At 39.0% G+C, this 27323-nt stretch overlaps 1 protein-coding gene and 4 pseudogenes across 5 annotated transcripts in view; 4 read left to right on the top strand and 1 right to left on the bottom strand.

The window, feature by feature from the left end:
* Window positions 1-714: 714 nt before the first annotated feature.
* LOC143653745 (exportin-T pseudogene) lies at window positions 715-1756 on the top strand (annotated as a pseudogene).
* A 331-nt stretch (window positions 1757-2087) lies between these two features.
* LOC143653347 (protein SIX6OS1-like) lies at window positions 2088-9412 on the top strand (annotated as a pseudogene).
* Window positions 9413-9672: 260 nt separating this feature from the next.
* LOC143653346 (exportin-T pseudogene) lies at window positions 9673-11303 on the top strand (annotated as a pseudogene).
* On the top strand, window positions 10913-12183 carry LOC143653345 (exportin-T pseudogene; annotated as a pseudogene).
* A 2523-nt stretch (window positions 12184-14706) lies between these two features.
* MICU1 (mitochondrial calcium uptake 1) overlaps window positions 14707-27323 on the bottom strand; it is a 284544-nt gene continuing 271927 nt past the window's right edge. For all 5 annotated transcript variants that reach the window (XM_077124976.1, XM_077124978.1, XM_077124977.1 and 2 more), the window contains 2 exons: window positions 20728-20817; window positions 14707-15736 (listed from right to left, as the gene is read on the bottom strand). In XM_077124976.1, coding sequence (XP_076981091.1) covers window positions 15576-15736; window positions 20728-20817 — 251 coding nt within the window. In that variant the 3' untranslated portion in view covers window positions 14707-15575. The remainder of the gene's footprint in view (window positions 15737-20727; window positions 20818-27323) is intronic.

Raw genomic sequence — 27323 nt, 5'->3', positions numbered from 1 at the left:
CAGGTTCTTGCTTACTTCTCTTATTTCGTCTTTCATCACTCCATGTGTACTCTCTTCAGCTCTCTGAATGAAACATGCTCTTTGCCTCTGGACTTTTGTGCATTCAGTGCCCTCTGCCTGGGCACTTCTCATCACCTTTTGCTAACTCCTACTCAACTGTCAGGTCTCAGTTTCTTTTTAATAAAAAAATAAAAATAAATAATTTCCTCTGGGAAGCCCCCTTAAACTTCCAAGTCTGGATTAGATGGCCTTTTAGCTTTTCTAAATGTTCCCACAGCATCCTTTAATTACCCTATTGCTTCTTTCCTTTGGTCTTCCTCACTAGAATTGTAAACTACTTGAAGACCTCACTCAGTACCTTGTGCGTAGTAGGTGGTCAGTAATCAATAAACAGTTGTAGAAGGAGGGTAGCTGTAGGCCCCTGGTACTGTCCCACGGGCTGCTCCATGCTTTCCACGTGGCTGCTGGTCTTGGACAGTGCATTAACCGGCCGTCACAGTCTTTCCTTTACTGGGGCACCAACGCCACCCGCCCACTGGCTGGCTGCCTGCTCTGTGCCACCCAAGACAAGGTACCAAGGGATGCAAAACGTAGAGAGGCACACACCCCAGCCAACTTGATCACTGACGGCCACGGCAACAAGGACGAGGGCCACCCTGCTGGCTCCCTGCGTGCAGCGTCACTCTGTTCTGCTGACCAACCCTCGGGAGTGCAGGCAGGGAGGCGGGATGGAGTGATAGGGAAGATGTTTGTGGATTCTTCTGTGGGATTAGATCTATTGTAATAATAATTAAAAAAAAATCCAGGTATAACAGCAGGGATGGATGAACAGGCTCTTTTAGGGCTAAATCCAAATGCTGATAGACTTTAGACAAAGGGCCTGGCCAATTTTGAGCAGTTAAAGATTTCCCCAGATCCCTGGCAGTTTGTGCAGAAGCTCTAGCCTAGAGGACAAATAGTGATGACCACATAAAGTTTTCCTGCTTTCACATACTAGAACGTCAAGTTAAATACAAATACTCAGAACTAACTAACTACTGGGCAACAACAGCTAATTTGGGAGATGCTCCATAACTTGGCTTCAAGCTCAGATGCTGAATCCCCAACTAGAGAAGGCTTTTATATGAAATAAAGCTGCCCAAGTTTTTGCTTTGCTCTGTTACAGAATATCTCACTAAATGGCCCAAGTTCTTTTTTTGACATTCTCTCAGTAGTGGACCTAAGTCCAAGGGGCACGGGTTTGTACCTCTGAATCCCCATGGCTATTCATTCAGAGTTGGTGGATCGTGACGTGGCGTATACATCAGAGGAGGCTCGTAGGAGAACCCTAATCAAAGATACCTTGAGGGAGCAGTGCATTCCAGATCTGGTAGAATCATGGTACTAAACCTTGTAAAATTATCAACATACTAATTCAGAAGTGAGATGTCAGTGCCTTGATGTAGTTGGGGCTTATGTCTCTTGGAAAGACTTATCCCTTATAGCCAATGATAGGTGTATAAATATGCTGCTACATCATATGTCAAAAGAAGTTGAATGGGAAGAAGCATGTGACTGTTTATTTGAAATTATAAATAAAGGCATGGATCCTGTTGATAAAATGGAACTATAGAATCTTTGTGTCAAGTATTACAGTCTGCTGGATTTTTCAGCATTGACCAGGATTTTCTAAACCGGTAAATGGAATGGGATATATGATGTTTGACTTAATTGGCTGGTGCTTAAATGAGAGAGTGCAACGCAGCACAGCCCAAGCAGCTCAGCATACCTCATCTCAACACTCACAGCTTGGCCCAGGCCTTTGGTGATGCAGAAAGAAATCACCCTGGGGAAAGTTGTTGAAACCCAGAGGCCTGGAGAGAAGGCCAGCAGAGATCACCGTGTGCCTTCCCACCTAAGAAAGAACCTCAGTTGAAAGTTAGCTGCCTTTCCTCTAAAGAACTAATGAAATAAATCCCCTTGTATTAAAAGCCAATCCATCTCTGGTGTGTTGCATTCTGGCAGCTAGCAAACTAGAACAGTCCCGTTGCACAATTTGTATCCCTTCAGTTCCAATTACCCAATATCTACCCTATTTCTATCTCCTGATGACCTCTGTTCTTAACTGGAATTATCCAAGTTCATACATTACTGTTCATATCAGTGAGACCATACAGTATTTGTCCTTTTGTTTCTGGCTAATCTTACTCAGCATAATGTCCTTAAGGTCCATCCATGTTGTTACATACTTCAAAACTTTATTCTATCTCACAGCTGCATAATATTCCATCATATGTATATACCACAGCTTGTTTAGTCACTCATCTGTTGATGGACATTTGGGCTATTTCCATCTCTTGGCAAATATAAATAATGCTGCTATAAATATTGGTGTGCAAATGTCCATTTGTGTTTTTGCCCTCATGTCCTGTGAGTAAATACCAAGCAATGGTATTGCCGGGTCATATGGCAATTCTATACTTAGCTTCCTGATGAACCGCCAAACTGCCTTCCATAACAGTTGTACCATTTGACATTCCCACCAACAGTGGATAAATGTGCCTCTTTCTCCACATCCTCTCCAGCACTTGTTTTCTGTTTTATTGATAATGGCCATTCTGGTGAGTGTGAGATGATATCTCATTGTGGTTTTGATTTGCATTTCCCTAATAGTCAAGGAAGTTGAGCATCTTTTCATGTACCTTTTGGCCATTTGTATTTCCTCTTCTGAGAAGTGTCTGTTCAAGTCTTTTGCCCATTTTGTTTGGGTTGGCTGCCTTTTTTTTTGTTGAGTTGAAAAATCTCTTAATATGTTCTGAATACTAGACCTTTATCTGATATATCATTTCCAAATATCATCTCCCATTGTGTAGGCTTTCTACTTTCTTGATGTAGTTCTTTGATGCACAAAAGTGTTTAATTTTGAGGAGTTCCCATTTCTTTCTTTCTTCAGTGCTCGTGCTTTGGGTGTAACAGGTCTAGGAAGCCACCTTCTATTTTAAGATTTATAAGATATTTTCCTACATTTTCTTCTAACAGTTTTATGGTCTTAGACCTAATGTTTAGGTCTTTGATCCATTTTGAGTTAATTTATGTGTAGGGTGTGAGATATGGATCCTCTTTCATTCTTTTGCATATGGATATCCAGTTCTCTAGGCACCATTTATTGAAGAGACTGTTCTGTCCCAGGTGAGTTGGCTTGACTGCCTTATCAAAGATCAGTTGTCCATAGATGAGAGGGTCTATATCTGAACACTCTATTCTGTTCCATTGGTCAGTATATCTATCTTTATGCCTGTACCATGCTGTTTTGACCACTGTAGCTTCATAATATGCCTTAAAGTCAGGTAGTGCGAGACCTCTGACTTCACTTCTTCTTCTCAGGATATTTTTAGCTATTCAGGGCACCCTGCCCTTCCAGATAAATTTGCTTATTGGTTTTTCTATTTCTGAAAAGTAAGTTTTTGGGATATTAATTGGTACTGCATTGAATCTGTAAATCAATTTAGGTAGAATTGACATCTTAACTATATTTAGTCTTCCAGTCCACGAACACTGTATGCCCTTCCATTTATTTAGGTCTTCTGTGATTTCTTTTGACAATTTCTTGTAGGTTTCTTTGTATAGGTCTTTTCTATCTTTAGTTAAGTTTATTCCTAAATATTTTATTCTTTTGGTTACAATTGTAAATGGAATTTTTTTTCTTGATTTCACCCTCAGATTGTTCATTACTAGTGTATAGAAACACTACAGATTTGTGAGTGTTGATCTTTTAACATGCCACTTTGCTGTACTCATTTATTAGCTCTAGCAGTTTTGCTGTGATTTTTCAGGATTTTCTACATATAGTATCATATCATCTGCAAACAGTGAGAGTTTTACTTCTTCCTTTCCAGTTTTGATGCATTTGTATATCCTTTTCTTGTCTAATTGCTCTGGCTAGAACTTCCAACACAATGCTGAATAAGAATGGTGATAGTGGACATCCTTGTCTTGTTCCTGATCTTAGGAGGAAAGTTTTCAGTTTTTCCCCATTGAGGATGATGTTAGCTGTGGGTTTTTCATATATTCTCTTCATCATGTTGAGGAAGTTCCCTTTTATTCCTATCCTTTGAAGTATTTTCAACAGGAAAGATGTTGAATTTTGTTAAATGCCTTTTCTGCATCAATTGAGATGATCATATGTTTTTTCTGCTTTGTTTTGTTGATATGGTGTATTACATTAATTGATTTTTTTATGTTGAATCATCCTTGCATACGTGGGGTGAATCCTACTTGGTCATGGTATATAATTCTTTTAATATGCTGCTGGATCCGATTTGCAAGAATTTTGTTGAGGATTTTTGCATCTATCTTCACAAGAGAGATAGGTCTGTAGTTTTCTTTTTTTGTAATATCTTTGTCTGGCTTTGGTATGAGGGTGATGTTGGCTTTGTAGAATGAGTTATGTAGCTTTCTCTCCTTTTCAATTTTTTTTGAAGAGTTTGAGTAGAATTGGTACTAATTCTTTCTGGTATGTTTGGTAGAATTCACATGTGAAGCCATCTGGTCCTGGACTTTTCTTTTTGGGGAACTTCTTAATGACTGATTCAATTTCTTTACTTGTGATTGTTTTATTGAGGTCATCTGTTTCTTCTTGAGTCAATATTGGTTGTTCATGCCTTTCTAGGAAGTTGTCCATTTCATCTACATTTTCGAGTTTATTAGCATAAAGTTGTTCATAGTATCCTCTTTTTACTTCCTTTATTTCTTTGGGGTCAGTCGTTATGTCTCCTCTTCCATTTCTGATTTATTTATTTGCATCCTCTCTCTTCTTCTTTTTGTCAACCTTGCTAAGGGTCCATCAATTTTATGGATTTTCTCACAGAACCAACTTCTGGTTTTGTTGATTTTCTCGATTGTTTTCATGTTCTCAATTTCATTTATTTCTGCTCTAATCTTCATTATTTCTTTCCTTTTGCTTGCTTTGGGGTTAGTTTGCTGTTCTTTCTCTAGTTCTTCCAAGTGGACAGTTAAATCCTCCATTTTGCTTTTTTCTTTTTTTGATATAGGCATTTAGGGCAATAAATTTCCCTCTTAGCACTGCCTTTGTTGCATCCCATAAATTTTGATATGTCGTGTTTTCATTCTCATTTGCCTCAAGATATTTACTGATTTCTCTCATAATTTCTTCCTTGACCCACTGGTTGTTTAACAGTGTGTTGTTGAGCCTCCATATATTTGTGAATTTCCTGGCACTCTCCCTATTATTGATTTCCAACTTCATCCCTTTGTGATCTGAGAAAGTGTTTTGTATGATTTCAATCTTTTAAAATTTATGAAGACTTGCTTTGTGACCCAGCATATGGTCTATCCTTGAGAATGATCCATGAGCACTTGAGAAAAAGTTATAGCCTGCTGTTGTGGGGTGTAATGTTCTATATGTCTGTTAAGTCTAGCTTATTTATTCTATTATTCAAATTCTCTGTTTCTTTATTGATCCTCTGCCTAGATGTTCTGTCCATTGATGAGAGGGTGGAATTGAAGTTTTCAACTATTATGGTAGATGTGTTACAGTGTTTTTAGTGTTTGCCTCATGTATTTTGGAGCATTCTGGCTTGGTTCATAAATATTTATGATTGTTATGTCTTCTTGCTGAATTGTTCCTTTTAGTAATACATAGTGTCCTTCTTTGTCTCTTTTAACTGTTTTACATTTGAAGTCTAATTTGTTGGATATTAGTATAGCTACTCCTATTCTTTTCTGATTGCTATTTTCATGGAATATCTTTTCCCAACCTTTCACTTTCAGCCTATGGTTATCCTTGGGTCTAAGATGCATTTCCTGTAGACAGCATATAGATGGGTCCTGCTTTTTTTTATCCATTCTGCCAGTCTGTGTCTTTTGACTGGGGAGTTTAATCCATTAACATTTAGTGTTATTACTGCATGGGCAGTACTTTCTTCTACCATTTTGCCTTTTGGATTTTAAATGTCATATCTAATTTTTCTTCTTTTTACCTTTACTGGTAGTCTTCATTTCTATACTCTTTTCCACACCTCTCTCTCCTGTCTTTTCCTTTCTGTATCTAGTGCTCCCTTTAGTATTTCTTGCAGGGCCAGTCTCTTGGTCACAAATTCTCTTGGTGATTTTTTGTCTGAAAATGTTTTAATTCCCCCTCATTTTTGAAGGACAATTTTGCTGGATATAGAATTCTTGGTTGGTAGTTTTTCTCTTTTAGTAATTTAAATATATCATCCCACTGTCTTCTTGCCTCCATGGTTTCTGCTGAGAAATCTACACAGAGACTTATTGGGCTTCCCTTGTATGTGATGGCTTGCTTTTCTTTCGCTGCTTTCAAAATTCTCTTTTTCTCTTTGACATCTGACATTCTGATTAGTAAGTGTCCTGGAGTACATCTGTTTGGATCAGTTCTGTTTGGGGTATGCTGCACTTCTTGGATCTGTGATTTTATGTCTTTCAAAAGAGTTGGGAAATTTTCAGTGATAATTTCCTCCATTAGTTGTTCTCCTCCTTTTCCCTTCTCTTCTCCTTCTGGGACACTCACAATATGTATATTCATAGGCTTCATGTTGTTACGCAATTCCCTGAGTCCCTGCTCATATTTTTCCATTCTTTTCCCTATATTTTCTTTTGCTTGTCGGATTTCTGATATCCCATCCTCCAGTTCACTAATCCTATCTTCTGCCTCTTGAAATCTGACATTGTAGGTTTCCATTGTTTTTTTCATCTTTTCTACTGTGCCTTTCATTCCCCTAAGTTCTGTGATTTGTTTTTTTAGACTTTTGATTTCTCCTTTTTGTTCATTCCTATCCTTGCCTTCTTTATATCCTCCCTCAATTCACTGATTTTATTTTTGATGAGGTTTTCCACGTCTGTTTGAACATTCTGAATTAATTGTTTCAACTCCTATATCTCATTTGAATTGTTGGTTTGTTCCTTTGACTGGCCCATATCTTCAATTTTCCTAGTATGATTCATTATTTTTTGCTGGCATCTAGGCATTTAATTACCTTAATTAGTTTATTCTGGAGATTGTTTTCACTTTTTTTTTACCTAGGGTTTTCTTGGTGGATAACTTTGTTGTCTGTCTGTTCTTTGACATTCAGTTCAGCTTATTCTAGACCTATAGCTTAGGTTTTGTTTAACAGATCAGAAGTTTTCAGTTCTTGTTTTCTTGTTTCTTGCCCTGTCTGTATGGTGACTTTTTTCCCCCTAGGAGGGTGTACTTCGTATTATAGACCCCAGCCAGATTTTCTTAGACCAAACTGGCCTCCTGCCAGGAGGAGTCACCTGCGTCAGTTTTCCCTGAGGGTGAGAACCAGCAGATTGAAAGGCTTTCCTATGAAGCCTCTGGGCTCTGTGTTTTTCCTATACTGCCTAATATGTGGCATTTGTCTGCTGTGCGTCTCACCAGCATAAAGTGATGCCGTACCTTTAACTTCAGCTGACTGTCTCTGCTGGAGTCAAGACAGAGGAGAGGTTGGAGTCTGGTTTTAATTCCTTCACTTATCCAGACCCTGGGGTTTGAATTCCTTGAGGGAGGGATTCCATCTGAGCTGGGCCCCACTGCTCTCCTGGGGAAGGCACAGGCTCCAAACAAACACTCAGACAAGCTTAATTCTGCCTATGTCTGGGGCAGTGGAGCCTAAGAAGCCTTGCAGCTGTATCCAAAGAGCAGTCAAGCCATAGAAACACAGCCACCAAAACTAAAGAGAAAAATCCTTTTCAGAGCAGGAGCCCCATTCCTTGGGTTTGCCAATCAAGAACTTAAGTTGGTACGTTGCTTGAGTATCTCCAGGTCCTATGTGCCCCTTCCTTTCCTCCAGGGCCCAGACCTTTTCCGAGCCAAAAAAACCCTCTGTTTTTTTTTTCTTTCTTTTTCCTTCAGCCCTGCCCTCTCTGCACCAGGGCAAAAACCAGTGACCTCTGCTTTTACTCGAGGTTCAGCTGAGTTAGGGGCCTATTTTTAGTGGTCAGAATTTGAGTTTTGCTGCGCTCAGCCCCTGCTGCTGGTAAACTCTCTTTCCTTTCCCCTCTGGGAAGCAGCCTGTGGGGGAGGGGCGCTGGCCACCTCGGCTTGGGGAATTCATGGTTCTGGGGGGGCTCGCAGCCGGTCCAGCTGGTCCAGTCTGGGGTATGCTGTGTGTCCGGTCACTGACGTGGCCCCAGGAGCTGTTCTGTACTGTTCCTGGCTATTTATTAGCTTCTCCGGAGGGCAAACTAAATCCACACCTCGCTAAGCCACTATATGGCCCCCTTATCCCTCAGCTGCTTATGAAGGATTCTTCATAAGGAAGAATCCTTATGAATCTCAGAAGTTAGACCAGTAAAAATGCATCCTTCAGAACCAAGAGTTACAGATAAAAAAGAAGGTTCTGTGAAGCAGTCAAGATTTGTCTGTATTGACTTCTGACAAAAAGAAAATTATACACATATATTTAGTGACACTGCTGTGAATAACCATTTAAAATGTTCACATGTTCCAGCTATTAAAAGTTCACAAAATTTTATGCAACTCAGATTTTTAACTCCACAGAAACAATCAAATTGCTGTCAACGGTTTGAAAAAGGAGATGGCAGGTGCTGAGTGTGGAAATAAAGGGACAGTAAGACAATTAAGAGAGTCAAAATGTACATCACAGGCTATATTTACAGAAAATTTTGAGAAGCCAAAAGAAAATAATAGTGAACAAGCTGAAGAAAAACCTGAAAATTTTCCAGAAACTCCTGAAATCTCTGTATTTTTAAGAACTCCTGAAGTTGTGAAAACACCTGAAACTTCGGAGAAATTACAGTTCCCCCAAACCCCCTCAAAACTTGAAATAAACAGGAATACAGTACCTGAAGGTCAAGCACAAAAGAAACCCCCTGGATTTTCTTTTCTTATGAATTATACATCTCGATCACCTGGATTGAATTTATTTGATCCTTCTATATTTGATTCAGAAACCCCATCAGATCAGTTTAGTGAACATTATTCTGTAGGAAATTTAAATCCCCTCTCATCACAAGACATTGGTAACATTAAACACTGTGAAAAGTAAAGAATAAGGGCAATAGGGAATACTTGGGTTGGAAAGGTGGTTGCTGTGTCACAAGCTTTTTTACTAAAAGGCAGCATTTCTGCAGAGACCTGAAGGAGGTGTGAATACTAGCTACTGGGTAAAGTGTTCTAAACAGAGGGTGCAAAGGCTTGAGATGGGAGCATTCTCAGCATAGTTTTTGAACAGCAGGAAGCTTATTTGGGAAACCTGAAGAAGATGCTTTTACATTTTCTTTTCCATCAGATTCTTCAACTCACACATTTGGAGTTGGAAAAGATGATTTTAGTTTTCCATTTTCATTTGAACAGCATCAAAACTCAGCACATTCTTCCTCATTAAAAGGTTTTTCATCTTCCCAAAGTACAACACAATTTACTTTTTTTTGAACTACTAATTTCCTGAAGTATTTTACTGCTTTATAATTCTCTAGAGCATAATTTTTCATTACTTAAAACATTTTATTTTGTTGATTAAAACAATAATGGGTTACCACAGTAACATTATTTGATTGTATTTATTTAAATATTTAAAGACATTAACACTGTAATTTTATTTTTATTTGTAGCATTAACTAATCATTATTTATTTTAATTTTGACTTGTAAACCATATTCAGGCAGAACTTTTATCAATTTTAATGGAGTTTGATGCTGTTTTCATTAATCTTTGTTGTAAATATTAAGCCAGATTGTCCACAGAACCTAAGTTTCATTCTTGTAGTATTTTAAGTGCTTTGAAAAGAACAAACATTCTTTCAGGTCATCAGGAGACCTTTAAGGAATAACTGTGAAGAATTTTTTCTGAAGTTAACTTTAGCTTCTAAAAAATTTTAAAATTGCTAGGGTTCACTTATGTTTCATTGTTGTAGTAAATGGAGTGGTACTATAGTAATAATAATCTCAGCAAGCTTATGCTTAAATAAAGTCTGTGTTATTTTCTTCTAATACAATTGGCAAACACAGGGGTTATTCTAAAATCCTTTAATGGTAGGAAATGAATTGTGAAGGGCTAAAGTAATTTCAGAAAATTAAATTGTATCAAATAAACAGGCATACTGTTTATCATTTTCTTGCTTAACCCTTTTTTTCTCTTTGCTTCAATCTTTTTTGAAGAACATTTAAAATTTTGTTTTGTCTTCAACAAAATTTCACCTTTATATTTTTATGCAGTATTTGCTGACAATACATAGCTTCAATGAAGATATTTAAAATTTGATTAAATTGTATAAACATTTTACTCAATATCTTTGTATTGTTTTAAATTAGTTGTATTAAAAAATAAATTAGTTGTATTAAGTTATCATGTAATAAAGAGTCTGACTTCAGTTTTTAATGTTTAAAAAAAGAATGCTCAAGAGACACTTCAAGCTATTCAAATCAAAGAAGTACTGCTGCTGCAGCTACTAATTCATGAAGATGAGGACAACTCCTCTAACACGATTGTTTTTTGTTGATTATCTTCATAATTTGAAACAGTTTATAGTGCTCTCGGATCAGCAAAAAGCTAATGTAGAAGTAATCATGTTGGACATATGAATAAATTGACTTGATGAAGAATATAACTTTGAAAATGAAGGTAAAGATGAAGTTATGTTTTTAGAATACAGAAAACAGCTGAAGTTACTGTTGGACAGGTTTGCTAAAGTCTCACCAAAGTTACTCCTGGCTTCTGTTCACAGAGTTTTCAGTTCAACACTGCAGAACTAGAAGACTACATGGTCTATGGAAATTGAAGTAGCCATAACATTGTTGTATATAGGGCAGAAGCTCTTCCAGTATCTCATGGTGCTCACTTCTCCGGTGATGTTTCAAAAGCTAGCGCTTTGCAGGATGTGAAGCAAACTTTGGTAACATCAGGAGTTAGTTCCTATCAGCCCACATCAGTGACTTTGGAGTTCTTTGAAACTTGTTTAATATGAAAGGTTTTCACAGTTGAACCTCAACACATTCCAGATGTACTAATGGCTTTCTTAGATCAGAGGTCTGTAACATTCTAGTGCGAAACTATAGAGCAGAATCACTTACCTATTTCCTAGATTTGTCAGATCTCTCAATAAATGAATGAATCCTTTCACTGAGGATATTCTGAATAGAATGCAAGACTTCTAGAGCTTTTGTCACCTGAGAATTGTTGAGCAGCAATGATAAGCTATTTATTTATGAGATAGCTGGAGTACTGATTGTTAATAGTGAATATCCAGCAGAAAGGAAGCAAGCATTAATGAGTCTCTTGACTCCACTAATGGAAAAGTTCAAAATTGGAAAAATTGATGCTGGCACTAGATGAAGGCAGGCATCTCGAGCAGACTGCCTCAACCATGGTCTCGAGCAGACTGCTTCAACCATGCTGTTGGGTTTGCCAGCTGAACCAGCAAAGCTCTCAGCAACAAGCAAACTAAAGCAATGTGGCTGTTTGGAAGTTTATCTGGACTGTTCACAGACTTTCTTGCCAGCCCTCAGTTGTCTCTTACAAAAGGATATTCTCAGAAGTGGAGTTTGTACTTTCCTTCATCGCATGTTATATGCCTAGAGGAAGAAATTCTTTCATACATCCCATCTGCCCATTTTTACAACAAATGTTCATGCCCCTCCTTCATGCAATTTTTGAAGTGTTGCTCCGTCTAGCAGAAGAAAATGACGAGTCTGCTGTTTTAGAAAAGCAAGTGTTGCAGAAAAGTTAACTTTTGCTTTCCTGCAAACTGTCACAGGGATTAGAGTGAACGAAGTCATAGCAAATCAAAGTGCAGAGAATGTAAAAGAACAGGTATTGGTTATTGTCATCCAAGAAGCATTTGAGTTCCCAGATCCAATTGCACAGAAACGTGTTTTATTATCCTCTCAAAGTTGATAGAACTCTGGGAGGTAAAGATGGATCAGTGGGATTTGCTGATTTTGTTAAAACATATTATCCCTGCATGTTTCCTAGCACCTTTAAAGCAAACTTTTGACCTGGAAGATGCACAAACAGTATTGTTTTTATCTAAGTGTGCTGCGACACTGAAAACAATTCATCTCAACGGGGCCCAGAATGTGTTCAGAATCTTCAGCACTACCTGCCCTCCTTGCAAGTAGCTCCAGTTTTGTCAAGCACTTCAGCAGCCTGATGCCGAAGTTTTTAAAAACTGCTGAAAGGTGTTTTTTTTTTTTTCCAGAGAATGAAGCCCTAAGGACTGGATCTCCCTGTGCCTACTTCACGATCAGGAATTCCAGTTAATCATTTATGAAAATGTGATTTTTGTGTGCCATTCACACTGATCTTTTTAACATAGCTTGAGTTTACTGCAGTATATGTACTGGGATTTTTTTCTGTAAAATGGGTGTAATTTTTCCTGTATGTGACAACCTGAGAAGTTGCTAGTATGCCAACTAATTGTTCTATATAAAAATGCTGTTAAAGATACAGCAAATTTATTCTTGTACATTATTTTTTTATTTGAAAGTTCAAGTTCTTTATAAAGACAATAGCAGTAGAAAACTTGACTTTTTAAAATCGCTGAATATAAAATGTTTGAGGAACTTCATTTTCTTTAAGTGTGCAGACACATTAAGTATGGGGGGAATACAACAATCAAAACTATTTTTTTTTGTGGATAGCCGTTACATTTCTTTAAACTGTTTGAATACCTATGTATAGTCCACAAAAGAGAATTGTTTCAAAATTGATTTAGAAGTGTTGGTGTTACACATTAAAAAAAAAAAAGTAGATTTTATGTGGTGAAAAAAAGTTGTAGAATGAATCAAGTGACTTTCATATGCTGGTAAAAACTCCCCATCCTGGGCTCACAGAGAACTCAGGAACATTGCTCCTTTCCTCCTCACAATTATATTCATACCCATAATGTCTTTGCATGGTTATGTTCCATCTCTGTGCTCCAAGCCATTCAGGCCTCTGAGAAGGACTATTCTCAGGGCTAGAGCATAGGCTGGACTCAGGCTGCCTCCTCTCTTCAGGCCAGTAAGTCCTTGCACTGAACCTTGCTGCCAGCAGGTGGCAGCTGAAGCCTGAAAGCTGAACCAGACTGTCTGGTGGCAGGAATGGTCCTTGGGTGCTCAGAGTCGTGGTTCGGTTTTACTGTACATGCTCCACCCTGGGTGAAAACTAGGCATGGCAATAAAAGTTAATAAAATAATGATTTTTAAAGATTATGCACATTCTTAAATTCCCCTTTCCCTAATAACTCCCTGTTGGAGATGATCCAGGAAGCCCAGCAGCCTGGGTCCCCTTGGAATTATTTTCCTTCCCCTAACTTCTGTAAACAGTGTTATCTGTCTTTTCTTTTGGGCTTTTATGATACAGAATCTGGAGGAACAAAAGGTGGCGGGTGGGAGTGGGGGTGGTTAAAAGCCAAAGAGCTAGAACTGGAGATGAGTTTCTTGACTTTATTTTAAAGAAGCTTGACAGCTTTGGGTGTGTGAGAGGAATTTATTGAGGCACTGCTAGTATCACTTTCATATTGTTCAAGAGTTATTTTTAAATTAGATTTTGGTGGTAGACTCTTTCTTTGATCATGTAACTGCTTTGGGTCTAAATTTTGTAGATGAAAATCTCATAAGAACTATATGGAATTACAGTAGTGTGGTTACGGGTGGGCAAGTGGTCCTTTGGGGCAGAGGAGGGGCTGCTAATTTTGTCTGGGAGACGGTCAGGGAGGGGTGGGGGTGGGGCAGTTTGAGTTGAGTCACCAAAGAGGAGAGGAAGGTTATTCTATTTAGGTTGAAGAAAGAGTTTGAATTAGCTTTGTTTGTTCCCAGTCTTCCCAGCCCACCCCCTCAAATTCTGCCTACAACAATCCTACTTGGCCTACTCCTTGGAGGACGCTGCTCTCTTCTGGGTGGCTTGGCTTGTACGTCTCACTTGTTACATTTACCCTGTTGGGCCAAAACTGTGTGGCAATCCTATCTTAAGACCTGGGCCTTGTCCGATTCCTCAGGCATTCCTAGGAGCTACGTGAGTTAGGTGGAATTCCATGTACCTATGTTAGGTGCTCTTGCCCCTGGATTTTAAGATGCCGAAATAAGATCCTTACTCTCTACCTTGCTATGCTCTGACTCTAAGCTTCCAGAAAATCCTGGCCAATCGGCAGATCTCCTCTTGTAGGGGAATGAATGTCTCAAAAAGGCTGTGAATAGAGCTTCTCTTTTAGGCTGGAGAAAGAAGGAAGATTGAGGGAAAGAGAGATTCTGGGGGAAATTTAAGAAAAGCTAACGTTTTTTTTTTCTTTTTTATTTATTAAAAAAAATTAACTAACAAAAGCTAACATTTTGCTGATACCTCAGGCCTGGGGCAATGAGCAAGACAAAGCCTATACCTGGATACCAGGGACACCCCTAGAGAGTGTGTCATTCACCTACATGAGGTAGGTGAATGGCAAACTCCTTTGGGAGATAATCTGATTTGCTCTTAGGAAGGATATTAGGGGATTCCTCACATACTTCCCCACCCCATCTTAGCTCCTCATGAGTAACCAATGACTGTGTAACTTATCTCAGGATGAAATGCTAACCACGCTGTGCTGGGATAAAGCCACCACCACCCTCCAATGGCCCTCGCTTTTTGTTTGTGCCTAAAATTGTCTTTCATCAGGAGGAACCAGACTCTTGTTAGGAAGAAAACAAGTCTGTTGCTGGCAGGATCTCAAACCCAGTGCAAAAGTGGAATAAAAACAGCCTGAGATTCTAAAATAAAGGAGAGAGGAGACTTTGGGGGGATTTATTGCAAACTGGTCTAATTAAAGTGATCTTTTATAAGTGTTTAAATCAGAGGGAAGACAGGCTCTGAGTCAGACCTCAGCTTCAGAGGCGCACTCCGAGAGGGAAATAGCACTTGCAGGGAATATGGGCTCAATCACTGCTGTTCATTAAATACAGAGTCATGGAGTAATCTTCTTAAGGAGCCTGAAAGGAAAAGATGACAGTGGAGAGAGTCACAGGGCAACTGCTTTATATTCCAAATCTTGTTCAGGTTCCCACTGAGCCCATCATCTTCCTGGAGCAGGCCACAGAGCCACCCTGGGGAGGGACACAGATATTTCCTCTGGCCCAGCTTCCTGTCAGCTCAGGGTGCCAGGGTTATTCTCATTCTCATTCATCACAGACTTCCTTTGCCTACCAGAGGTGTTCCCAACTCATAAATTAAGAACACCAGCAGGAGGGAAAAGCAAAGAACGTTTTGTTAATATAAATCCGTAGCAAAAATAATTTAAGAACTGAACGTTCTCCAGGGTTGGCAGCTGTGTGGATGAATCCTTGTACTCTTTATCCATAGGGTGCTGAATTGGTCATGCTGTTGAAGGTGCCAAAGGTCTGAGCTTTCAGGACTTGCTCATGTTGTTGAGAACCTAGGGGAATGATGATGGGGCAGATCAGAGCCTAGCAGAAAGGAGGGAGAGGGGAAGGATGAAGAAGGGAGACTGGTAAGATCCTGAGGTCCTTTCCGGAGGAAGGAAACACTACTTCCAGAAGCAGCAGCAGAAAGGGCTACGTCCAGGCTCTGGTCAAAGGGGTCTAGGGTGCTTGGGTTGGAGGTGGTGGCCGCCTCTTGCTATTTTGAATTACTGTTTGGGCAAAGCGAAGTCCCATGCGGTTTCTTGTGCACACTTCCACATGGCCTGCATGAGGCGGGTGAAGCCCATGTCTTTGGGCTTCTCCAGGCCTCTCATCAACCGTTGCTTCATGATGGAAACAAATTCCTTATTGCTCAGCTCCCCATTTCCTACAGGAAGAGGCAAACATAACAGGGGTTAGTGGAAGCCTTAGAACAAAGTCACTGAGAAAATCCTATTGTTCATACAGTGTGGGTTCAAAGCCCAGTGCTCTCTTATAGCCAATTCAATTATTTTGGCTTAAAATTAACTGGTTTGCCCCTTCCTTGATGTTTCTGTATTACTGGAACTCAGTAATACTGCAGTGTAGTGTGACAAAAGTTGAATAAGAACAACCTATATGTTAGGCTCTGTGTTAGGTGTTGGAAATAGAGATAAATAAGATTTTGTGAACTTTAAATAATCTCAGATTGTGGGAGAGAAATTATTTCAACAGTGTGTAAATGCTATACTGGGAGTAAACTGAGGATGCTATGAGAACACATTGGAAGACTATCTAACCCAGGATGGGGGAGGTACAAGTACAGATCAAAGGCTTTCTAGAGTAGAACCCCAAACAATGATCAGGAATTGGCCATGTAAAGGGGAATGGGATGGGGAAGTTATTCCAGGTAGTGGCAGTAGGACAAGCAAAAGTATAAGCCTGAAGCAGCCTGGGTGTTGGAAACAAGTACTTAGGTATTGCTGGACACACAGAGGTGGAAATATGGCAAATAAACTGCATTGGTTAGCAGGAGACAGGTCTTGTATCCCCAGTAAAGTGTTTGGCATTTTATTTTTTAGGCAATGGAACACTAGGAAAGACAGAAGTGTGGGAGTAGGTGTAGGCAGATTTCCATTTTAGTTAGATTTCTCTGGCCAGATAAGTGAGGCTGGATCACAGGGTGGCACACCTGGAAATGGAGGGTAAGGGTAGCCACTTTCCTCACTTTTAACACCAAAGATTAGTTTTACCTGTTTTTGTGCTTTATATAAATAAACCAAAGGTACTTTATTTTTATTTATTTATTTTTTGGTGGCAGCTCTTTTTTTTAATTAACTAAAAAAATTAACAACAAACAAAAACATTAACATATCATTCCATTCTACATATATAATCAGTAATTCTTAATATCATCACATAGTTGCATATTCATCATTTCTTAGAACATCTGCATCGATTTAGAAAAAGAAATAAAAAGACAACAGAAAAAGAAATAAAACAATAACAGAAAAGAAAAAGATTATACATACCATACCCCTTACCCCTCGCTTTCATTTATCACTAGCACTTCAGACTAAATTTATTTTAACATTTGTTCCCCCTATTATTTATTTTTATTCCATATGTTCTACTTGTCTGTTGATATGGTAGATAAAAGGAGGATCAGACACAAGGTTTTCACAATCACAGAGTCACATTGTGAAAGCTATATCATTGCTCAATCATCATCAAGAAACATGGCTACTGGAACACAGCTCTACATTTTTAGGCAGTTCCCTCCAGCCTCTCCACTACATCTTGAACAACAAGGTGATATCTACTTAATGCGTAAGAATAACCTCCAGGATAACCTCTCGATTCTGTTTGGAATCTCTCAGCCATTGACACTTTGTCTCATTTCACTCTTCCCCCTTTTGGTCGAGAAGGTTTTCTCAATCCCTTGATGCTAAGCCTCAGCTCATTCTAGGGTTTTTCTCAATCCCTTGATGCTGAGTCTCAGCTCATTCCAGCATCTCTGTCCCACGTTGCCAGGAAGGTCCACACCCCTGGGAGTCATGTCCCACGCAGAGAGGGGGAGGGTGGTGAGACTGCTCATTGTGTTGGCTGGAGAGAGAGGCCACATCTGAGCAACAAAAGAGGCTCTCTTGGGGGTGACTCTTAGGCCTAAATTTTAAGTAGACTTGACGTATCCCCAAAGGTACTTTATTTTACATGAGATATCCTAGCTCTGAGGCTGCCCATGCTTGTCTAGCCAGAAAACATGGGCCAGTTTAGGAATTAGGAGGCTGATGCCATAGTGCATGTGAGAAATGATGAGGGGTCTCCATGGAGAAAACCAAAATCAAAATCTGGCAGTGTTTCTGATTCACAATGGATGGTGGCAGCCTAAAGGTACAACAGCTGAGGAATGGAAGGGGGAACTGTGTTATATACAAATAATGAACTACCAGAAGGAATGAAGTTGTGAGGCATACAACTAGGTGAATATACCTTAAGGACTGTATGTTGAATAAAATATCAGAATAAAAAAGACAAATATTATCATGCCTGACTCATATGGACTAACATTAAAAAAAAAATCTGGTCCTTGGGTTAAATCCATTTTTCCAGCACCTGCCATTCCACCCTCTTCAGTTGCAGACTCTCAGGACTAGAAGAGACCTTGGAGAGCATCTGGTTTAACCAAAAGCCACCTCAAGCACATGGAACAGTAAACATTCCAACAGCAGAGGAACAGTCACCTTTTGATCAGAAAGTTCAAGAGTAAATGTCTGCTGAAGAAAACAATGTCAGCCATTCTCAGATGAGATTCAGGCACAAGGAAACCAACAAATGTATCTCTCCTAATGATTTGTCTATGAAGAGAGTGGAAAGAGGGAATGAATGATGGTTTACTTCTGTAGAGAGTGCCTAAAAGTCTAAAATAGCCCACATTTTCTGGCTGGACAGAGGATGGGCAGCCTCAGGGCTAGGATACCTTATGTAAAATAAAGTACCTTCGGTTTATTTATATAAAGCACAAAAACAGGTAAAACTAATCTTTGGTATTAAAAGTTAGGAAAGTGACTACCCTTAGAAAGGCAGCTATGGAAGGCAGCTTTATAATCTTGGTAATGTGTTATCTGTGGATTAATGCTAGTTACACAGGCATGTTCAATTTTTAAATATTCATCAAACTGTACACTTTGATATTTATACTTTTCTGTATGCACATTATACTTCAATATAGAAAGTTAGAAAATAGCCTGGCTTGGCTGAAAAATAATTAACAAGATAGATGATCCAGAACGTAATTAAGAGAAAAGAAATATCTAAACAAAATTTCTATACTTTGTATAAAAAGAAGTCTGAAAATGAAAAAAACATTTCATTCAGACTACTATGGAATTTGCTTCCTGTTTGGCTAAGAACTGACCAGTCTGAATGGATTCTGTTAGCTATGAAGCAATATGTGGTTGCATGTCATTTATGTGCATGCGTGATCTGTGAGGGCAACTCTACAATTCTAAGACGAACAAGTCTGTATGAAGAGAAGTCGTCTCTGTACTCTGGCATTTTGACTTAAGATCCTGCACTTGTAGAAATAACAACAGCTTTGTATTTAATAAAAAGCTGTATTCCAAGTAAAGTGTTTTACATTTTATGTTTTAGGCAGTGGAGCAGTAGGAAAGGACAGAAACGTGGGAGTAGGTGTAGGCAGATTTCCATTTTAGATAGATTTCTCTGACCAGATAAGTGAGGTTGGATCACAGGGTATCCAGAGATGTTAAAGGATTTTCGTAAGGTGATTCAAATAGTTATTGACAGAACCTCCTTCTAAAAAGCTGAAAATGAAACATCATTTTCCAGAACTTCCTAGGAGAAGAGAGAAACTGAGAAGGTGGTTGCCTTTATTTCATAATCATGTCACAGACCAGCTCTTAGATGTTACCTCAATGTTACTTTAAAAATTATAAAAATATTTTTTGGAAAAAGTTAAAACCACCAAAAGTGATTAGAGTAAAAACAAAATCTTGGAAAAATTAAAAACCTCCACAGCAGTGCTCTCCATTAGAATTCTTTGCAATGATGGAAATGGTCTATATCTGTGCTTTCCAATACAGCATCCACTAGCCACTAATGAACACTTGAAATGTGAAAACAGGGACCCAAGAACTGAGTTTTTAATTGTAAGTAATTTAAACTTAAATAGCTGTACATGACTAATGGCATGTTTTGGCTAGGGCAGCTGTAGAGAATAACCCACCTGACCTAAGGATGAGGCCATCTCCTCATTCTAGCCCGTGGGCTTCCTTTGAGTCACACCTGGGTTTGTGAGTGCAAGCTGGAGATTTAAATAACTTAAATTCAACATGCATCAGTAGATACCTGTTACATGCTAAGTACTACTCAAGGTCCTAGGTAGTGTCCGAAGTGAATGGGACTTACAACTACTCTTAAAAAGCTCACAACTTAGGAAGGAAGTTAAGTTACTATACACAGAGACAGAGTATAACATGTACTAACAGAAAAATTGAGCCAAATTAAGGAATGAAAAGGCCACAGTGATTCACTATGCTGGGCCCAAAAGGGGAGGTTTCCTAAAGGTTGGAGCTTTAGAGCTCTTTCTTGAATCCCATTTACCTAACTTCTTAGACGGAGAATAATGAATGCTGATGGCAAGACAAGCAGTGGAGGTACTATATAGTATAGAGGGAGGCAGTAGAGCTTGGGTTTTGAAACCTACTAGGACTACCTTTGTGATCCTGGGAAAATTTCTTAAACTCTCTGAATTTCAGCTTCCTCATCTTCAAAATGTTATTAATAATAATAACCACATCAGAAGATTAAGCGAATAGCTTGGCACAGTACCTGGCTCAAAGTAAGCAATGACAAAAATGTGAGTCTCCATTGTTAATGTTAGTATTTTATTACTGTATCAGCCAGCACAACTGAGAAATGATGCCAGTACAGAACTTGGATCTCTTAGATGGGCCAGACTGTGTAGAACTAGAATACTAAGTTGGTGGAATTTGAATGACTGAAATGTCCTCTGGGAGATAGAGACAGCAGTACTATCTTCTTTGTAGATGCAAAAATATTCACGTGGTCCTAACCTACTAAACAGCAAGTGTGGCCAAATATTTTTGTTTCCATTTTTAAGATCTGTATGGTCATCACAAAAGAATTTAGTCCTAAAGGCAAGCTGGAATGATAAGAAATGCAAAACACAAAGTAGGACCAGAGGTTATATTTCTCAGTGCCATGATGCTGATATCTTGATATGGGGAAGGGGTAGTTTGAAGAGGTCTAGGCCAGAACTTTTGAGCTGTCTGCAAGGCTCTATCATAAAACAATGTAAACGACAAAAGCAGCAAGGCTCAGTTTTCTTAACTGATTCCCAAGGGCCCCACTCACCATCACAGTCAAAGAGTGCAAACACTACATCACACACGTGGTCTGAGAGTTCCACTTTAGCCACTGTCCTGGCCACCTGCTGCATGGTCACTGAAAGAAGAAATTTGTTGAATTAGCACAGCAGAGGGACTTTCATTTTGTTTTCTTCCTGAATGGGGGGATAAAATTGCTCAGTTACACGAGTCAGTCTTTGACAGTGTTAAAGTCATAAGAAAAGGAGAATTTAATTTTTACCCAAACCCCTTTTTCTTTTCACCTCAGGCTCCATTCTCTCCTACTGTTGCAAACTTTAGGAGGTATAATACAGAAATATAGAATGCCCGACATTACCATTATCTTCTTGCCATTTCCCTCCAACTGGAAAGAACATGATAACAAAAAGTCAAGGAGAAAGGCAGCAAAAGGAATGGGAAATGGGAAGAAAAGACTTGTCTGTAGTTTAAGTACACTAAGGCTTTACTCTTCAGTTACTGATTTACAGCTAAGTACTTCTGGCTGCCGTCTTCCTCATGACCCAGTGCACAAGTTTTGGACTGCGGGTCTATATCTGAACACTCTACTGGATTTCATTGGCCAGTATAAAAGACAGCCTACACAATGGGAGGCAATATTTGGAAACGATATATCACATAAAGATCTAGTATTATAAAGAGATTGTTCAACTCAACAACAAAAAGACAAACAACCCAATAACAAAATGGGCAAAAGACATGAACAGACACTTCTCAGAAGAGGAAATACAATGGCCAAAAGGCACATGAAAAGATGCTCAACTTCCCTGGCTATTGGGCAAATACAAATCAAAACTACAATGAGATATCATCTGATACCCACCAGAATGGCCATTATCAATAAAACAGAAAACGACAAGTGCTCTTCACAGAATAGTTACAGATTACATTCCATCTACATCAAGAGGGTTCTAATGAACACTTTGGCTGTTTCCCTCTCTGGGCAGTTGTAAATAATGCTGCTATAAACATTGGTGTGCAAATGTCTGTTTGTGTCCTTGCCCTCATGTCCTCTGAGTAGATACTTAGCAATGGTATTGCTAGGTCATATTCATTGCTAGGTCATATGGCAATTCTGTATTTAGCTTCCTGAGGAACTGCCAAACTGCCTTCCACAGCGGTTGTACCATTTGACATTCCCACCAACAGTGGATAAGTGTCTCTTTCTCCATACCCTCTCCAGCATTTTTTGTTTTCTGTATCTAAAGCTGCTTGCCTAAGTTCTAAACCCTAGAACTCTGCAGTCTTATAGATTCCCCAACTCCTCAGTCAAAGCAGCTAACCACAGATTCTAGAAAACACCAACAAACCATCTTTGTGCTACTGAGCCTCCTCAGCAGTTACCTTTTAGCATTACCTCATCTGAATATGAGAAAATTAAACCTAAAGAGATGAAGCAACTCCATCAGGGTCACACAGCAAGCTGATGGTGGAGCCAAGACTAGAGTTCAGATCTTGGGGCTCCACACACAGTTTTTTTCCTACATTGTCTCACTCCTCTGCATTGTTCTGGTTTTTGTATCTGCTGACTTAGGAGGTGCTGTGATGACTGAATGGAGGTGATATAAAAGATCAAGTGAAATTATTAAAGGTTCGCTGTTCTCACGGCAAAAAAAAAAAAAAAAAAAAGATCAAGTGCAGAATAAAATGAAAAGAAGGGCTGGTAACAGAAAATGAAGTTATAGGAATGAGATAAGCAAAGAAGGCATGCTGACTCTATTTTTTTTTAAGTTCACATTGCTTCCAAATGAATCTCATCTGATGTTATAGAGAACACTTCATTGCTAGTTGATTTATAAATAGAAATTACCCCCTTTCTTTCTTCTGAGTTTTACCTCACTTAAGATTGTGTCTGTAACAATAAACCTAATTTATTGGTGTAGCGTGATCAGGTTTGAGGATAGATGGGAGAGAAGACAGTAGAAATTGCCTTGTCCTGCCTGGCTTGTTTTCAGTAGAACCCAATTCTCACATGATTGTTGATGTTTAAGAGCAAATGTCAGAGAAAGGGAAAATGACAAGAGGTTTTCTCTGGGATCTGAAAATAAAAGGCTCCACACTGACGTAGCAAGATGGTCAGTGCATCTATCATTATGCCACAACCCTGCTGTTTTTTGACCACTGTAGCTTCATAATATGCTTTAAAGTCAGGTAGTGTTTGACCGCCGACTTCATTTTTCTTTCTCAGGATATTTTCAGCTATTCAGGGCACCCTGCCTTTCCAGATAAATTTGGTTATTGGTTTTTCTAATTCTGAAAAGTAAGTTTTTGGGATATTAATTGGTATTGCATTGACTCTATAAATCAATTTAGGTAGAATTAACATCTTAACTATATTTAATCTTCCAATCCATGAACATGGTATGCCCTTCCATTTATTTAGGTCTTCTGTGATTTCTTTTAGCAATTTCTTGTTGTTTTCTTTATATAGGTCTTTTGTATCCTTAGTTATATTTATTTCTATATTTTATTCTTTTTTTTAAATTTTTTTATTAATTAAAAAAATTAACTAACACAACATTTAGAAATCATTCCGTTCTACATATGCAATCAGTAATTCTTAATATCATCACATAGGTGTATGGTCATCCTTTCTCAGTACATATGCATCGATTTAGAGAAAGAAATAGCACGACAACAGAAAAAGAAATAAAGTGATAACACAGAGAGAAAACAAAACTAAAAATAAAAAGTACAAAAATATATAAGAGAAAAAACAAACAAACAAACAAAAAAAACTATAGCTCAGATGCAGCTTCATTCAGTGTTCCAACATAATTACATTACAATTAGGCAGTATTGTGCTGACCATTTTTTTTTTTTTTTAGAAATCATACCATTCTACATATGCAATCAGTAATTCTTAACATCATCACATAGATGCATGATCATCGTTTCTTAGTACATTTGCATCGGTTTAGAAGAACTAGCAACACAACAGAAAAAGATATAGAATGTTGATATAGAGAAAAAAATAAAAGTAATAATAATAAGAACAAAACAAACAAAACAAAACAAAACAAAAACCTATAGCTCGGATGCAGCTTCATTCAGTATTTTAACATGATTACTTTACAATTAGGTATTATTGTGCTGTCCTTTTTTGAGTTTTTGTATCTAGTCCTATTGCACAGTCTGTATTCCATCAGCTCCAATTACCCATCATCTTACCCTGTTTCTAACTCCTGCTGAACTCTGTTACCAATGACATATTCCAAGTTTATTCTCGAGTGTAGATTCACATCATTGGGACCATACAGTATTTGTCTTTTAGTTTTTGGCTAGACTCACTCAGCCTAATGTTCTCTAGGTCCATCCATGTTATTACATGCTTCATAAGTTTATCCAGCCTTAAAGCTGCATAATATTCCATCGTATGTATATACCACAGTTTGTTTAGCCACTCGTCTGTTGATGGACATTTTGGTTGTTTCCATCTCTTTGCAATTGTAAATAACGCTGCTATAAACATTGGTGTGCAAATGTCTGTTTGAGTTTTTGCCCTTAATTCCTTTGAGTAGATTCCCAGCAATGGTATTGCTGGGTCGTATGGCAATTCTATATTCAGCTTTTTGAGGAACCGCCAAACTGCCTTCCACAGTGGTTGCACCATTTGACATTCCCACCAACAGTGGATAAGTGTGCCTCTTTCTCCGCATCCTCTCCAGCACTTGTCATTTTCTGTTTTGTTGATAATGGCCATTCTGGTGGGTGTGAGATGATATTTCATTGTGGTTTTGGTTTGCATTTCTCTAATGGCCAGGGACATTGAGCATCTCTTCATGTGTCTTTTGGCCATTTGTATTTCCTCCTCTGAGAGGTGTCTGTTCAAGTCTTTTTCCCGTTTTGTAATTGGGTTGGCTGTCTTTTTGTTGTTGAGTTGGACAATCTCTTTATAAATTCTGGATACTAGACCTTTATCTGATATGTCGTTTCCAAATATTGATTCCCATTGTGTAGGCTGTCTTTCTACTTTCTTGATGAAGTTCTTTGATGCACAAAAGTGTTTAATTTTGAGGAGCTCCCATTTATTTATTTCCTTCTTCAGTGCTCTTACTTTAGGTGTAAGGTCCATAAAACCGCCTCCAATTGTAAGATTCATCCACGTATTTGTGAATTTTCTGGCACTCTGCCTATTATTGATTTCCAACATCATTCCTTTATGGTCTGAGAAAGTGTTGTGTATGATTTCAATCTTTTTAAATTTGTTAAGATTTGCTTTGTGACCCAGCATATGTTCTATCTTTGAGAATGATCCATGAGCACTTGAGAAAAAGGTGTATCCTGCTGTTGTGGGATGTAATGTCCTATAAATGTCTATTAAGTCTAGTTCATTTATAGTAATATTCAGATTCTCTATTTCTTTGTTGATCCTCTGTCTAGATGTTCTGTCCATTGATGAGAGTGGTGAGTTGAAGTCTCCAACTACTATGGTATATGAGTCTATTTCCCTTTTCAGTGTTTGCAGTGTATTCCTCACGTATTTTTGGGCATTCTGGTTCGGTGCGTAAATATTTATGATTGTTATGTCTTCTTGTTTAATTGTTCCTTTTATTAGTATATAGTGTCCTTCTTTGTCTCTTTTAACTGTTTTACATTTGAAGTCTAATTTGTTGGATATTAGTATAGCCACTCCTGCTCTTTTCTGATTGTTATTTGCATGAAATATCTTTTCCCAACCTTTCACTTTCAACCTATGTTTATCTTTGGGTCTAAGGTGTGTTTCCTGTAGACAGCATATAGAAGGATCCTGTTTTTTAATCCATTCTGCCAATCTATGTCTTTTGATTGGGGAATTCAGTCCATTGACATTTAGTGTTATTACTGTTTGGATAATATTTTCCTCTACCATTTTGCCTTTTGTATTATATATATCATATCTGATTTTCCTTTTTTCTACACTCTTTTCCATATCTCTCTCTTCTGTCTTTTTGTATCTGACTCTAGTGCTCCCTTTAGTATTTCTTGCAGAGCTGGTCTCTTGGTCACAAATTCTCTCAGTGACTTTTTGTCTGAGAATGTTTTAATTTCTCCCTCATTTTTGAAGGATAATTTTGCTGGATATAGGAGTCTTGGTTTGCAGTTTTTCTCTTTTAGTATTTTAAATATATCATCCCACTGTCTTCTAGCTTCCATGGTTTCTGCTGAGAAATCTACACATAGTCTTATTGGATTTCCCTTGTATGTGATGGATTGTTTTTCTCTTGCTGCTTTCAAGATCCTCTCTTTCTCTTTGACCTCTGACATTCTAACTAGTAAGTGTCTTGGAGAACGCCTATTTGGGTCTAATCTCTTTGGGGTGCGCTGCACTTCTTGGATCTGTAATTTTAGGTCTTTCATAAGAGTTGGGAAATTTTCAGTGATAATTTCTTCCATTAGTTTTTCTCCTCCTTTTCCCTTCTCTTCTCCTTCTGGGACACCCACAACACGTATATTTGTGCGGTTCATATTGTCCTTGAGTTCCCTGATACCCTGTTCAAATTTTTCCATTCTTTTCCCGATAGTTTCTTTTTCTTTTTGGAATTCAGATGTTCCATCCTCCAAATCACTAATTCTATCTTCTGTCTCTTTAAATCTATCATTGTAGGTATCCATTATTTTTTCTATGTTTGCTACTTTATCCTTCACTTCCATAAGTTCTGCGATTTGTTTTTTCAGTTTTTCTATTTCTTCTTTATGTTCAGCCCATGTCCTCTTCATGTCCTCCCTCAATTTATCGATTTCATTTTTGAAGAGGTTTTCCATTTCTGTTCGTATATTCAGCATTAGTTGTCTCAGCTCTTGTATCTCATTTGAGCTATTGGTTTGTTCCTTTGACTGGGCCATATTCTCAATCTTTTGAGCGTGGACAGTTATCTTCTGCTGCTGGCGTCTGGGCATTTATTCAGCTTTCTCTGGGTGTCGGACCCAGCAAGGTTGTAAGATTTTTCTGTGAAATCTCTGGGATCTGTTTTTCTTATCTTGCCCAGTAGGTGGCGCACGTGGCACATGTTTGTCTCAAGTGTTTGGAATGGGTCTCCTCCAGTCACCGATCTCCGCGGCCTGGGAATTTCAGATCCAATTCTCTCCGTTGGTTCAGGGGCCGCGCGTAGTGGGGGCGTCAGCTGCCGCGGCTTGAGGGGACCCTGTGGCTGGTCGCGGGCCCCAGCTGGCCTGGGGGATTCCCCACCGGACCAGGAAGCCTCCCGTGCGGGGGGGGGGGGGGCAACCGCGGCTTGGATAGCCCTCCGATCCGAGACTCGTATCCGCGGACTCGAAGCCGCCCGCAAAAGAGGGGCGCCGGCCGTCACGGCTTGGGAAACTTGCCTCTCCGAGACTCTCAGCCGGCCCGGGAAGGAGGGAGGGAGTAGCTCGGACCGCCGCAGCTGCCGCTGATTGGGAAATCGTGCGCCGCAGGGGGTCTCACCGCAGCCGAGTCTCGCAGTCAGACTAGCCAGCCCAGACTTTGGATAGCCCTCTGATCCGAGATTCGTAGCCACGGACTCAAAGCCGAGACTCGAAGCCGCCCGCAAAAGAGGGGTGCCGCCTGCCTCGGCCTGGGAAACTTGCTTCCCCAATACTCTCAGCTGGCCCGGGAAGGAGGGA

Source organism: Tamandua tetradactyla, chromosome 13 (genome assembly GCF_023851605.1).
Source record: "Tamandua tetradactyla isolate mTamTet1 chromosome 13, mTamTet1.pri, whole genome shotgun sequence".
NCBI lineage: Eukaryota > Metazoa > Chordata > Mammalia > Pilosa > Myrmecophagidae > Tamandua > Tamandua tetradactyla.
This window is presented reverse-complemented; position numbering and strand designations above follow the sequence as displayed.